This window comes from Mytilus edulis, chromosome 13, assembly GCF_963676685.1.
Source record: "Mytilus edulis chromosome 13, xbMytEdul2.2, whole genome shotgun sequence".
Taxonomy (NCBI): domain Eukaryota; kingdom Metazoa; phylum Mollusca; class Bivalvia; order Mytilida; family Mytilidae; genus Mytilus; species Mytilus edulis.
Window position 1 is genome coordinate 68,782,873 of NC_092356.1, and position 16,549 is coordinate 68,799,421.

General features: G+C 34.4%; 2 protein-coding genes across 4 annotated transcripts; one reads left to right on the forward strand and one right to left on the reverse strand.

Moving 5' to 3' along the window:
* Positions 1-607: 607 nt before the first annotated feature.
* On the reverse strand, positions 608-4,197 carry LOC139501173 (uncharacterized). Its single transcript, XM_071290162.1, has 2 exons — positions 4,028-4,197; positions 608-2,184 (listed from the first exon to the last, which is right to left on the reverse strand). Exon 2 carries the CDS (start codon positions 2,182-2,184, stop codon positions 1,114-1,116), a length of 1,071 nt encoding a protein of 356 aa, XP_071146263.1. The 5' UTR covers positions 4,028-4,197; the 3' UTR covers positions 608-1,113.
* Positions 4,198-4,960: 763 nt separating this feature from the next.
* LOC139501174 (uncharacterized) lies at positions 4,961-14,345 on the forward strand. Of its 3 annotated transcripts, none has more exons than XM_071290166.1 (4): positions 4,961-5,061; positions 7,447-7,962; positions 11,074-11,178; positions 12,476-14,345. In XM_071290166.1, exons 2-4 carry the CDS (start codon positions 7,447-7,449, stop codon positions 13,097-13,099), a joined length of 1,245 nt encoding a protein of 414 aa, XP_071146267.1. In that variant the 5' UTR covers positions 4,961-5,061; the 3' UTR covers positions 13,100-14,345. The 3 variants fall into 3 exon arrangements, with proteins under 3 accessions (XP_071146267.1, XP_071146266.1, XP_071146264.1); XM_071290165.1 differs by lacking the exon at positions 4,961-5,061 and adding an exon at positions 5,567-5,726; XM_071290163.1 differs by lacking the exon at positions 4,961-5,061 and adding an exon at positions 5,804-5,900.
* Positions 14,346-16,549: the final 2,204 nt, after the last annotated feature.

A 16,549-nucleotide genomic window follows, 5' to 3' on the forward strand; every position in this document is an offset into this window, starting at 1 on the left:
CTGAACTGTCGCATCCTTTCATGAGTACTTCGAACAACGGAGGAATTGCTTTACATAAGAACTAAACAGAAAAGAGGGGCGAAATACCAGAGGAACAGTCACACTCATAAATTGAAAATAAACTGACAACACTATGGCTTAAAATGAAAAAGACAAACAGACAAACAATAGTCCACAAGAAACAACATAGAAACGTTAAAGACTGTGCAACACGAACCCCACCAAAAACTGGGGGTGATCTCAATTGCTTCGGAATGGTAAGCAGATGCTTCTCCACATGTGGACCCAATCACCATTTGGAACTCTTGGTTTAATAGATTTCTTGTGAGCAGCAACCCTCTATCAAGTAAATCATGATAGGAAATACAAGCGCGGGAATATCGTATCTATTGGGAGATAAATACTCCGTATGCAGGCTCTGCTGAAATGTTACTACATAGAAATCGAAAGTTCACAATTGGGAAGATGAAATCATCTCTTTTGTCGTAAAGTTTTGTTTTCAACCGACCCTCATTGTCAGTTTCTAGATAGATGTAAGTCAAGATATGATATATCTACATATAATTGTTGCTTACAATCCAACATTTAACAAACATTATACAGAACAATAAGTACAATAGTTTTATTTGTTAATTTTAGCGCCCACAGGAATGACGCCCACAGGAAGGAGCAGAGCAACTGCAAGTCTAATTACAATTTACATATTATATTATTATATTTCAACAATCAAGTTATAACTAATACAAATCTACAGAGAGAAGATAGAAGCTGCCTTCTCTGTCACTCATACTACATTGGTGACGAGTACAATTACATTATGCATGTACTAATTGTACCGTATAGTTATAGAAGCTGCCGTCTCTGTGCCTCATACGACATTGGTGACGAGTACCATTACATTATGCATGTAGTAATTGTACCGTATATTTATATTTATGTTTGTTCTCTATAACTATGTAATTGTAGTTTTATGAGAAATGAAGTATTCGTATTCGTTTAAAAGGGTTAAGATCTTGAAGACCACTCAGATCTTATAAATTAACTTGGCTATGCTGGTCTTAACCAAAGTCAAGGTATTTAAGAATTGTAATCCCGTATCATCACCAACCATCATTAAAGTAAAGTGCAGTAAGATGCCCAGTCTTGGGTAGACTCGCTTATTGGTTCTGATCTTTGGTCTAAAAAATATTCCGAAGGAGGATTGTGTAAAACTTGTTTCCATTTTGGATAACTTATTTCTGGATTTGATTTGACGTTGCTGAAATCATACTCCTTATATCCACACAACTCTTGAACTCCATCTGTGGCTGCAAAACCAGACATTTTTTCCGGGAATACTATGTTTTTGGTTTGTTCACTCGGAGCACTTGATCCTTGAATATCAACACGGACGTCTTGTGATGGCCAATGGGAAATCATGGCAGCACTTTTGTACACAGCTTGTCTTTTCTCTAAATCGCTTTTATTAGCCCAACAAGCCGGTGTCATACAGACTAAAACCGTAAATCGCCAACGACCGGGATTTTTTCTACCCTTTACAGGCCTTGCATTGGCATGGATCAATCTAGAATCCCACACAACCATGCCACCTTTAGGAACGGCAACTCTTAGTAGTTCACATCCCTTAGATTTAAACCACTCTAAATGATTCGCACTAATATTAAAAAAATTATGGCGGGCACTCTCTTCGGCAACTTTCTTATCACTGGCGTAGAATTCATCGAGAAATTTGTGTGATTTCTTTAGAACATAGAATGTCCAATCATCTTCTTCCGCCGCCTCCAGGTAAACGCCTCCCTGATAAGCATGGAGTCCAAACTTCTCCGCACCTTGATCACAATGGAGCCAATGTTTTCCCTCAACTGCGAATTCCTCCTCTCCTTCCTCTGGAGGTCGTCCTATTGCCACCGTTTCAATACTTGATAACAATCTTGGGGTTTTCCATATCTGCCTATACACTGGTTTAACAGCTAACCGAACCTTCCATGTTGGTTCTAAGTTTCCTGCATTATAACCCCTAATTAGGGAATTTAAAGATTTGGGCCACTCGCCTGGACCTCGGAATTGCTGTAGCCATGTTTTGTATTCTCCGATTCTTTCATCACACTCTTCCTCTGTCAGAACGTTCTCAATAACGACGAAACCGTTTTGAGCTAGCTCTGTTCTGTGTTGATCAGTAATCATCTAGAGAGATAGAAAGATAAAAGAAAAAAGAAGCGGGTTAATGTCAAAATTGTTACAAATTGTATTAATTCACCACTTAAAATTGTCGATTTTGTTTTATTTGGGTTAATAGGTAATTTATAACGGTTTACAATCCTAACAATGTGTATTTAGATATAGGAAGATGTGGTGTGAGTGCCAATGAGACAACTCTCCACCCAAATAGCAATTTATGAAAGCAAATTTCATCGTATTTGCACGAGTCCTTAATATGGATATGGTAACACTTAATATTTTCTATCGTGCATAAAAAAAGATAATAAATATACGCTAATGATGGGGAATAGCAACACAATCGTTGTTCCTTTGCTTTTTTGTGTTTTTTTGGATCAGTATATACTGATTGTTTGTCATTGATGGAAACCCTATTTCCTTTTTTTCCCAATCAAATGATACAGAACCCCATCGACAAACACTACCAAAAACCAATAAAAGCTATTTTGAGGTCAGCTATGAATCTTCAAGTGTCTCTATGATCTGCTAAACTCGGATCTTTTATAGAAACTATAAATAATATGCCATTAATACATAAACGAGTAAAGCATATCCCACTTGACTGACTTGGGACAGTCACAAGAAGTATAGAAGGGCTAGGATGAAATTTGAAAAAAAGGCAGGACAGAAGTTTTCAGTTAAAAAAATGCCGGATGAGCAACTTGGTAAAAAAAAAGGCAGGATGACAATTTGTGTAAACAAAATCAAGATAAGCTAGTTTAAAAAGACAGGACCAAATAGAGTAAAAACTCAAAAGACAAGACAGAGATTACAATTGAAGGAAAAGCAGGACAACATTTTACATCCTAGTTCTGTGGGATATCTCGTTTAGCCACAACATTAAAGGTTTTGTTGTGGTTTAAAAATAAAAACTTGAACGAAAAACAAAGTCTCCGTTTCTGACTTATACAACAGTTTAAAGACAGTGATAACAAGAAGTGGAGTGGTAGTGAACTGAAAAGTGAGAAGACAAACTTCTGAAACTGCCAAGACATCTTTTCTTTTTTTATCAAGCAGTATTAAAGTAAGTCAGTGTCCTCCGCTCTCCCAACCATTGGCCGGATGGTTCTTCACTTGCCAATAAGAAACTATAGGTTATAAAAAGTAAAGCTAACAAAAGAGTGATTGTAAAAAGTTATATGTCGAATAGAACTGAAGAAACTAAGAAGCTAGAGTTTACCGTCTTTCTGTGTTGTAGTATTCTGTGTTTGTCATTTGATATGAATAGTCTTATAAATATATATTATATATATACGTCTATCATTTTTATCAAACAAAGTTTAGAAATTCCTCCGTGGGAAATTTAAATAGATATTCTGATTGAACTATAGACGGATAATTACGTGACTTGTACGTACTAATACGTCCTCTTCCTTGTTTAGCCTCACTCACAGTACAGTTTTTTTCAAAATTGAAAACATTTATGTTATTTATATTTTTTTATCATTTGACTGTCCTTTAATAAAAGTCTTTTATTCAAAAGCAATACAGCTTATAGTAATTTTTTGGGGCCCTTATAGCTTTCTGTTCGGTGTGATCCAAGGCTCCGTGTTGAAGACTATATATTGGCCTATAATGGTTTACTTTTATAAATTGTCACTTGAAGGGAGTTGTCTCATTGGCACTCATACCACATCTTCCTATTTCTATATAGAATTGACATAAATTATACAAAAATAATAGTGAATAATTACATAGTTTACACATTTTACAATTATAAACAATTACAATAATTATCATTCATTGAATTACCGGCGGAGAATGACAACAAATAATATAAATAAATAATGAAATATATACAACATCTTACCTTAAATAAATGATTATTTTCTTCTTCAACAAATTAATGGATAAATTGAATAACCACAACCTGCATCTATAGAATCGACCCGTGTATCAATTTATAAATAAACATTACCCAGACATTCGTCATTCTATAAATAAATACATGGTTCAATATATATATATAGATTTCATTTTCAAATTCAATTAAAAGTCATTTATAGGCATGCGTCATTCTTCATGATTCTTTATCAATAAGTGTGTGAAAAGAGATTGTGTGAAGGAATACCAAGGTCCATTTAAAAAAAAACCACTTAATGACGATATAATTGAACCAATCAGAACATGCAGAATAAAAATCTTTGCAGGGTTTTAGGAAATTATTTTGCTTTATATCCGTGTATTATTTTCAATAAGCTTTGAAAAGAGCAAATTTTTATATAAAGTCAATGATTATGTAGACTTTTAACCCCAAACTTTCAAGTGCTTGTGAACGATATTTTGGTTAAATTTATCATCTAACGCCAAACAAGTAAAGTCCGACGGACGCACACATACTCATTATATATTAGTTTAATGTAAAAACGCTCTATTGTTACTAGTTTATTATTTTCTTTTTGCATATTACTGTTAAAGGGAAATTCCGCGATTTTTTACTTATCATCTAATTATGTTCATCTTAACATAAAAAACACATTTGCAAAGTTTTAAATTTATATTCCTTCTAATAACGGAGAAAATCAAGTATTTGTAACTTTTTTGGTTGAAATTATTTCATTTCAGTTCTATTCTATATTGGCACCAGTCATTCATATGTATTAGTGCACGGCTAAATTTCTAAAAAATAAACATGCGCTAATATATGAATGTCCGTTCGATAAGCAAACACAAAAATGCTACTATACAAATCCTTGGTTGACATTTTCTTTACATTTCCGATATAATTATCAATTATATCCTGTACAATAAAATGTTTTCAAGGACTACAGTGATTTTATATGGTGATTATATTTCTAAGCTAAAAAAAGTTTGCAATGAAAATAAAAAGATATGAAATGAGCGGTATGTATTGTAAATAGAAATAGAAATAGAAATATGTAGGTATTGTGGCTTCATATATTTTCACAATGAAAAGCAGATACCTGATTTTTTTAGTATCCTTTCCGTGAACAGATTATGTTTTTTACTCCATTAAACAAGCCTTAATTCTTAAAATTTTGAAATAACTTGTATTCACGACCACGTCAAGTTAAACGATTGTGTACTTTGCCAATAACCCCCCTCCCCCAAATTAAAAAAAAAACAAAACAAACAAAAACAAACAAACAAATTTACGTACAAATCAGTCATATAATGCTGATAGTTCCAATTTAAACTCAAACAAGTGCAAATAGATTAAATGAAGTCAAAATTTGGCCGATCTGAATACGTTTGGACATCAAAATGCAATGTGATTGATATACGGTCGATTTCGTCTATCTACAAAAAAATATTGACAGACACTTTTAAATGATCTTTTTGGTATAATTACTTCCCCTTAAAATAGTCGATACCTGTCCACTAGATGGCCGATTGTTTACCTTGTTGCTACCTGACAGGTAAATAGGAAGTTTAATTGAGAAGCACGTGTGACAACTTGTACCGGCTTGGGTTGACATGATCTCACGGTTAATTAAATAATTAGGTAGACGATTGAATCATTTGACAAGAGAACAGAACCGTTCACGGTAGGTTTACTGATTTTCTGATAAATATATATAATCCATGCCTTTTTGTTACTTTAACTTAAAATAATGTGAAACTGTCTCAGAGGAAACTGTACCGAAAATAGATGTGTAAAGATCTTTGTTTGAAGGGATAATGTCTAATGAATACTAATGCAAATATTAATTGCGAAAAATGTATGTAAATATAGCATATTTGTCTTTTATATGGCTTAAGTAAATCGGACAGAGAAGGTTCCCACTCATCAATGTTTCATTTGCCGGTGTCATGGAGTTGAAGAGTATAACCATTAAGTTTCTCTGGCTTAAATCCTGCTTCAGTTTTGTGGCATCACATCTTATATATTCATGTATGTCCAAGTGATTCAACATTATTAGTATTTGCGAATATTAGACTTTACATGACCCCCAATATAAATAAACACACATTTCAATGTCATTAAAATGTAAACAAAGATGTGTTTTTCTTCCATTATATCATATGTATGACTAAAGTACTATTCTCTGAACAATGTCGTTCTAAATTTATTGATTCAGATGTTTAGTAGTAGCCGAATCAGAAAGTTGGGGAAATTGGAATATTTATATATATTTGACATTTATTTCGTGAAAAATCTGGTACCTATTTTCGTTAACGTGAAAAAGGATTGCGAAAGATCCGGTGTTACTTCTGTTGCATGCAAAATCAATGGTTAGTGGACAAATCATTCTGTAAATGTTTGATATGCAGCAAAAGACAGGACATCCGTGTCCTTTTTTATATATAAAAAAAGAAGATGTGGTATGGTTGCCAATGAGACAACTCTCCACAACAGACCAAAATGACATAAAAATTAACAACTATAGGTCACCTTACGGCCTTCAACAATAAGCAAAGCCCATGCCGCATAGTCAGCCATAAAAGGCCCCGAAATGACAAATGTAAAACAAATCAAACGAGAAAACTAACGGCATAAAATATAGTTCATTAATATTGGATTAGAACGGTTCAGTGTCATTTGGTCTTTGTTGTTAGATCGTTCACTGATCTTCAAACATCCTCGATCAATTTTAATCTTTTATAGATTTATAAAACTCATTGATGTAGGGCATCGAGTGTCAGTGACAAATTGTAGTTACCAGAATCTTCAGATACTCACCTTATAGAAACAGTAAGGAAATGACCTACTTTTGTGAGCGCTTTTATTCAGAAAGGTTGGCCACTGACCATAGAAAGTGTATTTTCGAGAATGGCGCGCTTCTTGCACCTAAAATGTCCTATATTTAGATATCTTCCGAATTAAATTCCCACTGGGGACTTCTTTATTGGTCAAATATATAGTTATCTGTACACTATTTAACCAACAATCGAATAGTTCGCCTATCGTGTTCTACATGTATTTCTCTCAAGACTGCATGTAATTGTTTTCTTCTCATAATCTTATTCAAGATTCAGGAGGTATTTGCCACTTTATTTTGATAAAAACAAAATAACCAATTCATCGATAAATTATTCAGTCAATCACTAAACACTGCTTAACTGAACAAAGAAATAACACGACTGATGCCATATACGGTGCAGGAAATGCTTACCTTTCCGGAGAACTTGATTTCACTCCCGGTTTTTAGTAGAGTTCGTGTTGATTCATATTTATTATTTATAACTGTTGATGTAAATGTCCTTTGGTTTGTGAGTCTGTTTACTCCTTGGTTTTGATTGTTATTCTCTTCTTTACTATTTCAGATGAATCGACAAGGTCAACCAGCAGGTCCTGGAGGAGATAAGAGACAGCAGCAGCTGGATCAGATATCGAAGGGGTTCAGACAGTTCCCACTGAGTCCATACATGTTATTAGCTTCTATGGCTTTCTGGACCTTTCTTACGTATGCTAGTTTCAAGGGCATTCAATATTTCGGCGTCCATCGTCGATTGGATGATACTGACCTTGTTCCAAATTGTCCGGTCAAGTTTGGAGCTACCGTGGAAGACAACATTATAGTTGTAGAAAATTATACAGGTGGAGAATCAATGCCGTATGTAAAACGAATTGGATCTCAAAAGTTTTCTGATTCATTTATTGGCGAAGAAGCACCTGTAGAATTGAAAGAAATCCCGCCAATTGTAACAGCTGTGACGTCAGCCGACTTTTACAATCTTCAGAGAATCATAGAACAAACGGCTTCCATAGCGCCTAAGAAAAACATAAAGCTGAACTTGATAGTCTATGACCTTGGACTGTATTCAAAAGAAGCAGCACTGGTAAGCTGATAGTTAATATATACTAGAACACACCCGTGATATCGCGGGTCCGTGACTGAATTAGAGTATAGAACTATGCGTATTATCTGATAAAGTCATGCCGATTATAAGATGCACAGTTTTCTCTGCTTTAAAAAGCTTTCTGTTTGAACCCGTCGACCTTGAACTTACCAATTATTGGTAATATTAATTATTTGGAAAACAAAAGTGCCTGGAATGGAGTATTTTTTAATCAACAGCATTGTCCTATAGTAGTTATTTGATCTTTGATTCGCTGTTTTACGTCATGCCGGCTAACAAATTGAAAACTGTACCTATACGCCTTAATTTAAGTCCAAATTTTTAGTATTCGTATTGTCATCTTAGAAAGTCATATTGATTAAAATACTACAATAGGGAACAATGTTACAATGGTTGAATTTAGTAGTGTCAACCCTGTGGTTATGACCCGTGTATATAGCAAAACACTAAATACACCGTATGGTGGTGCGCCTGTTAGATGCGGAATGTACAGATAAGGTAATAGGTAACAGGTGAATATACTATTGGTATCGGTATCGGATTCGACCCGGAACTTGTTAATTATTGGCAATATTAATTATGTGGACTGCAAAAGGGTCTTGAGTGTTGTAATTTTTAATCAATACCAATGTCCTATATTAGCTATATATAACGTTGAATTCTTTGATTTGCCGTTTTCACCTGATGACGGCTGACAAATTGGACCTCGTCATTTTAGTATTATAGATAAACGCATGCACATATACAAATGAATGAACAGTTGTTCGGTAACAGTGAATGCAACATATATTTTTATTGACATAAATACGTGACACATGAATAAAATAATCATTTATCATTTCATTTTCATAAATAAGAACAAATGGTATAAGTTTATCCCAAAATCCTCATTTGATGCAAACGAGGCATAAAAAATTTAAGATAAAACACATGAAATAAAAAGAAAAACTGTAGTAGGAAATTCAGGTTTATTTTAGGAAAATTAATAACGTAATGAGTAGTTCAAACACAGAAGCACTCGTGGTAGTGTGAAAGTTCGGGATCCAAAGCTGAGTAAAACAAGATAAATTCAAATTGGTCAATACTCCGCTTAGCACGTGGCACTTAGGAGAAAGAGTGAACGTTTGACTGTTTGTTACTTATCGTTTGCACGATCAAATTCCGACTCTGTATGACCAATGTATGTATGCCAAATATCATTTTAAGGATGCAATATCGATAATCATGTAAAACTTGCCGCTAGACATTTTAAAAGCAGCATCAAGCAATCGGTTTATTAAATCTGCTTTACGAGATTAGCGTGCATATTATATAATGTAGTTTTTGTCGAGCCTGCAACTTTTGTTGCAGAAAGCTCGACATAGGGATAGTGATCCGGCGGCGGCGGCGGCGGTGTTAGCTAACTTCTTAAAAGCTTTATATTTCAGAAGGTGAAAGACCTGGATGCTTCATACTTGGTATAAAGATGCCTCATGTTACGAAGTTTCCGTCAGTCACATGTCCTATGTCCTTGACCTCATTTTCATGGTTCAGTGACCACTTGAAAAAAAAAGATTTTTTGTAATGTTGAATTCTCTCTTATTATAAGTAATAGGATAACTATATTTGATATGTGCGTACCTTGAAAGGTCCTCATGTCTGTCAGACAGTTTTCACTTGACCTCGACCTCATTTCATGGATCAGTGAACAAGGTTAAGTTTTTGTGGTCAAGTCTATATCTCAGATACTACAAGCAATAGGGCTAGTATATTTGGTGTATGGAAGGACTGTAAGGTGTACATGTCCAACTGGCAGGTTTCATCTGACCTTGACCTCATTTTCATGATTCAGTGGTTATAGTTAACAGTGTTTTCCTTTTTTCACTAAGGTAAGGTGGGTGTTTTAAAAAAAATCCTTGCAACCGGGTGGTTTTTTTTTTAAATGTCCAACCTTTTTTAATTTACTGTGGGTGCACGTGGGGGTCGCAGAAATAAAGATTAGTATAATATTCACATTTTATGGAGTTGAACAAACATAAATAGAAGTAGTCATATTAATTGTCAAATATTCTTTGATTTTATTTTAAAAATTTATCTCTTTTATCTCTTCTTTCATTTACAATTTTATGCATCAGCATAGATTTAAGGCCTTTCAATCCAGGTTTCTGTTCTGTTTCTTGCTTTTGTGCCGTATTTTTGGCACACAGAAGAGTAGTATCCTTCCTCTGTGACTATTAGTCATTTTGAAGTCTTGCTCATATTTGTCTTCACTTGCGTGTCTTTTCCGTTGTTTGGTTGATTTTTGTTTAATTTCCTTAACTTCAACATTACTATCAATTTTATTTAACTTATTTGGTCTAGTATTTTCTTTATTATCATCGTCATCTTCCTTCCTTTTCCCCGATTGATTAATGAAAACATTGAAATTTGACGATTGGACGCCATCTTTGTCAATGAAAACAAGGCGGGATTAGTATTCAAATTTTAACGGTACGGAACCGAAAAAAAATCCGGATTTTGAAAAAAAAGCCGACCACCTCCTAAAATCGAAAGGTGGTCGGCTTTCAAAAGAAGGTGGTCGGCACACCCGGCTTAAATGCCGAATGGAAAACACTGGTTAAATTTTTGTGTTTTGGTCTGTTTTTCTCATACTATATGCAATAAGTCTACTATATATTTGTTGTATGGAATGCCGGGATTGTAAGGTGTACCTATCTAGCGGGCAGATGTCATGTGACCTTGACCTCATTTTCATGGTTCAGTGGTCAAAGTTAAGTTTTTGAGTTTTGATCTATTTTTCTTAAACTATAAGTAATAGGTCAACTATATATGTTGTATAGAAGCATTGTTAGCTGTACATGTCTGCCTGGCATGGTTCATTTGACCTTGACCTCATTTTCAAGGTTCATTGGTCTTTGTTTAGTTATCTTGGTTAATGGTAAGTTTATGTGACAGTTGTATTAAAGCTTAGCTTTATACTTAGGACTATCAACATAATATCAATGATTAGTATAGAAGGCGAGACATTTCAGCATGTGCACTCTTGTCTTTCTATAATCTAATAAAGTCAAACTTATATTTTCAAATCTTATATTTTTCCTTTCATTTCAGATAAAGAAACACTGTAATTGTGATTTCCGTACATTTGAATGGTCTGTTTACCCATATCACGTGTCTGACATGAATATAAGAGCATGGATGCCTATTATCATACAGGTACGTACCCCTACCACGTGTCTGACATGAATATAAGAGCATGGATGCCTATTATCATAGAGGTATGTACCCCTACCACGTGTCTGACATGAATATCATACAGGTATGTACTCCTACTACGTGTCTGACATGAATATAAGAGCATGGATGCCTATTATCATACAGGTACGTACCCCTACCACGTGTCTGACATAAATATAAGAGCATGGATGCTTATTATGATATTATCATACAGGTATGTACCCCTACCACGTGTCTGACATGAATATAAGAGCATGGATGCCTATTATCATACAGGTAGGATTATTTTAAGAGAAGCAAATGAGTCAATAGGATAAAGTTATACATGTATATAGGTCTCATTTTCAAACTATGTCTCAACTTATCCTCTTTGTAGTTATGAAGGTTCTTTGTCATGGTGCACCCTTTTAAAGCATTTTACATTTTCCCCGCGTCTTCCTACTGATGAGAATTAATAAAGCAACAAAAAGAAAGGCATTTTTCTATTTGGGAGATACAGATAACACTTTGTTATTTGGTAGAGAAAGAGCACAAACACTTAATGGTATGCATTTGTGTTTTTGAGAAAGACCTGAAGTTTAAGATGATTAACCACAATAGAACACTATCTCTTTTATTCCAATCCTTTTCTCTTGTAAAAGCTGTATTGTCGAACCTGTCCATGTAATTGCTGTGCCATAAATACAGTTTTGTGAGTTAATAATACAGTTATACATCAAATTATCAGCAATAATTATCGTAAATGTAGGAATATAAAAAAAACCGGAACAACTCAATCAATAACTTTCGTCTTCAATTGATAAGCAACAATGAATATGGCCATTTTTTTGTGTCGAAAACCGATAAAAGCCAAATATAAAAAAAAGTAAACTGCATTGTCTGTGGGTTTTTTTTTTTGGCAAGTTCGGTTAGTTACTGTTTTCTATGAGGCGTTGGTATAATCATAATTAGATAGGTTTTCAGGATGTCGAGAAATCGTTATATGGAAGTCCGGAAAATTTTTAGGAGCTACTTAAAAACATGTACAATAATTTTGGTTAAATCTGCGCCTCACACATTTTCAAGGGTAAGGGATTTTCAAAGTATGACGCTGACGACGATTGAAGTTATCTGCATGTGTCACTAGTTGTGACACTGACGACGACTGATATGTGTTCTGCATGTGTCACTTGCATATGCTGAATGCTGTTAGGCGACACAATAGTAAAGATTCTGTAATTTTTCTCTCAGATGTATCGATTATATAATAATTGCAACTTTTTTTTTCTACTTTTAGATGATACTTGAAGAATTCGGTTCTGCAATGTGGATTGACCCATCAGCGTCTATAAATAATGTTCAAGAATTGAACCAGTTTAAATACAGAGCTGATCGAAGTTTTTTCCTTTACGAATATCCAATTTTCACTGCAATAAACGCATACACAAACCCGAAAATGTTTAAACATCTGAACGAAAAGCGTTGTACGTTCGTTGACCTTGGAATGATGGACACTCGGGTCATGGTGTTATACCGGACAAAGCAAACATGGTATGGAATAATGAAACCATGGTTAAAGTGTGCTCTTACTAAAGATTGCATTGCACCGGATGGCGCGAGGAGAACCGAATGTTTCCATTACAAACGTCCGAAATCCACCGGGTGTCATTGGTATGAACAGTCCATCTTTAGTATTATTATAAACAGAGTATATCAGTTTACTATTAATTCTGACAAATTCAAGGCACCCCATGCTGTGCATTTTGATGACACTGAACTTGTGTATTATTTTCCCGAACAGCCATGGACATACACACAAATATTCTTGATCTTCACGTTACCTCCTATGGTTATTGTTACGTTGTGGTACTTGAAAAAACGGAGAGATGCCAGCAAAAGAAATAAATTTTACAACCGATAGTGTTCAGAAAACAAACTTGTGTTCATAGACATTCCAAGAAGGAATCTGCCATTAACTGAGACTTTTGGCCCGGAAAAGCAATTTACTAAATAGCATTACGAACATAGCAATATACAGGGTACAATTATATCTGACGAAATCCATGAGCAATTGTCAAACCTGGACTCGAAGACTATCAGGTTTTTATACGATTTGGCTAACATGAAGCGCTATATGACACAAAGTTAAGCTTAGACAGAGTCGAGCTTTAAGAATACCCCTTCTTGCATTTTTTGTATCTTTCAATGCAACTTAAACATTTTGGAATATATGCAATTTTTTGTAGAGAGTTTCAGATAAAAATTCATCTAGAAAAACGCTTCCAACGAGTCAAATCCAACATATTGGCTTGATTTATTTAATAGTTGAAATGTTCCAACAATATATCAAATCGATTTTTTTGCACTATTCATGTACTAGTTCCAAAAATATATATTCAAGAAACATAAAGTAATTTACACATTGTCATAATTCCTACTCTATTATTAGTACGTATATCATTGGAACCTTAAATTTTGATATTGTAAGTTTTTTTATATGCAATTTAAAAGAAACAGAACCTGAAGATTTTGTTAGAGAGTTGTTTTGTATAAACCATTTCTGTCTTCTTCTTAAGACGCAACACCGGATCACAATATGTAACACCGTGTACTATGTAACACCGTGTGCTTAACTATACCCCAAACCTGCATATGGGCAGCATAGCTGTGAAAGCACTAACTGTTATAGATTTAATTTTACCCTGATTACATTGTACTTTCTTTTTTAAAGAAACACGTTGATTGTTCAATTGATAGTGCATGTGTTATTCACTTTTCGTAACATTATTTCTGTGTTCTTACTTCAATGTTATTCTAGATCACTGCATCTTTGTCCAATAGTTGTCCCGCAGCAGCGAATGTCAAGGAAGTGGAGATGGCGTTGAAAATTGTTGTTAAAAGTTTACGGTCATATTTCAAAGTGCATTTTCCCCTCTTTTTGTAGGTGAAAAATCTTCACATTTGTTGCACTTATATAAAACACATTCAGCCTTCATCTGAAGTTCGTTTCACATTCATTTGTGCAATCTACCATTACTTTCGTTTTGTCGCATAATGTAAACTGATGTGCGTGATATTACTATTTATATTGTTTGTATTTTTATACATTTATATGTTTGCTTGTTTACACTGTAAGTTATTTTTGAAATAAATTGATACGAAACATATATATTATTCATTCTTTCGACAACAGTTCACAAACTAAAAAAATGCGCGCGCTGAAATGCCTCGTCTGTTTTTCTTACAATTGATTTAATGTTGAAAGTCTTGCAAATAGAGGTTTTACTACAAGAATATCACATAAACTTACCAATTTTACGACCAATGAGGTCAAGGTCAACTTATCCTGTCAGACACAAAAGTACATCTTACAATTATTGCATACACAAAATATAGTTTACCTATTGTTTGTGGTAATTGAAAAACAGACCAAAACACAAAAGTAAACATTGACAAAAGAAGCAGTAAAATGAGTTCAAAGTAAGATGAGACTTGTCAGATATTTATATACACTTTACAATTAATCCATACACAAGATATAGCAACCAAAAATACTAATAGCCCTTTTGCTATTAGTATTTGCAAAATCGCACCGTAACACAAAAGCTAGACACTGAATACTGATCCGTGATATTGAGACCAAGGTCAGATGATACAGTCTGCCAGACAGGCATGGCGTGCACCTTACACGTGGTGACTATGTCGAATACATCTATCCCATTGAACTAGAGATGAAGGATACAACAGATACAGTTGAATCGGCCTCATATCTTGACTTACATCTTGAAATTGACAATGAGGGTCGATTGAAAACTAAACTTTACGACCAAAGAGATGATTTCAGATTTCAAATTGTGAACTTTCCATTTCTAAGAAGCAACATTCCAGCAGCACCTGCATACGGTGTATATATCTCCCAATTCGTACGATATTCCCGTGCTTGCATTTCCTATCATGATTTTCTTGATAGAGGGTTGTTGCTCACAAGGAAGCTATTAAATCAAGAGTTCCAAATGGTGAAGTTGAAATCATCTCTTCGTAAATTTTACGGACGCCATCACGAGTTGGTTGACTGTTACGGAATAACCGTTTCACAAATGTTATCGGATATGTTCCTTACGTCGTAACTACAGTCCCCTTCCCTTTCATAAATGTGACCTACCGAATTAGACTGTTTGCAGGATTTGTTATCTCATAAGCAACACGACGGGTGCCACATGTGGAGCAGGATCTGCTTACCATTCCGGAGCACCGGATATCACCCCTAGTTTTTGGTGGGGTTCGTGTTGTTTATTCTTGAGTTTTCTATGTTGTGTTATGTGTACTATTGTTTGTCTGTTTGTCCTTTTCATTTTTAGCCATGGCGTTGTCAGTTTATTGTCGATTTATGAGTTTGACTGTCCCTCTGCCATCTTTCGGCCCTCTTTTACAATCATCCCATACACCCAAATAGATGACCCATTCGTAAATAGTTTACTTGAAGAAGTCAATGTGAACACACAAATTCTTAATATTGGCCATTCCAATGACCCATGAAATAAGGTCAAAGTCAGACGAAACCTACCAGACATAGACCATTTACAATCATTCCATGTGATACAGGATCATACAGCACACATGGTATACTAGTATCTACGAAACGAACATACTCACGTGACTTTTAGAATTATCCGTGGTCCAGGAAAAAAGGTCCAGGTTAGGTGAGCCGTGTCTCACAGACAGTAGACGTTGCAGGAAAATCCATTTATTGAATAAAGTTATACATTTTTACTCATAAAAAGTAAGAAATTTGCATGACAAAAAAAATCATAAAAAATAGAAAATTTATTTTCAAGCAGTCGCTGAACCATTATTATGAGGTCAAGGATGGCTAGCGAAGATGTTTGTTAATATCCATGTGATTAGTTTCTCATTCATGAAAGTCTTGAACATTAAAAATAATTAAAATATCAAATAAACGACAGTTCCAAATGATAGTGTTTGGTACAGGTTAACTGTTCCTCTGCAACAATGTTTAACATAGAACCCTAAGGGGGAAACAGATAACTCTTTTTGTTAGAAAATACTGTCAAACATCAAAACATAGTTTACTATCCACACTGATCTGTGTCCACACTTGTACATATTTGTAAAAAATAAATACCGTTTATAAAAGATATACACATATTTATCAAACAGGATAATGTAAAACAGTATGACGTACCAAAAGTATTTATAGAAAAAATAAAGTAAATTCACAAAAATACTGAACTCAGAGGAAAATTCAAAACAGAAAGTCAATCAAATGGCATCTTGTATGACAATTAAAAGTCACACATAATTAATTTAATTTTAATATTAAAAAAAATCAACGAAGCGGTTACTATTTTGT

Coding starts and splice junctions, on each gene's coding strand:
- LOC139501174 (XM_071290163.1), top strand. CDS start 5,877: ATGCAAATATTAATTGCGAAAAAT. Junction 5,901..7,446: donor AAATATTAATTGCGAAAAAT/GTATGTAAATAT, acceptor TTACTATTTCAG/ATGAATCGACAAGGTCAACC. Junction 7,963..11,073: donor ATTCAAAAGAAGCAGCACTG/GTAAGCTGATAG, acceptor CTTTCATTTCAG/ATAAAGAAACACTGTAATTG.
- LOC139501173 (XM_071290162.1), bottom strand. CDS start 2,184: ATGATTACTGATCAACACAGAACAGAGCTAGCTCAAAACGGTTTCGTC.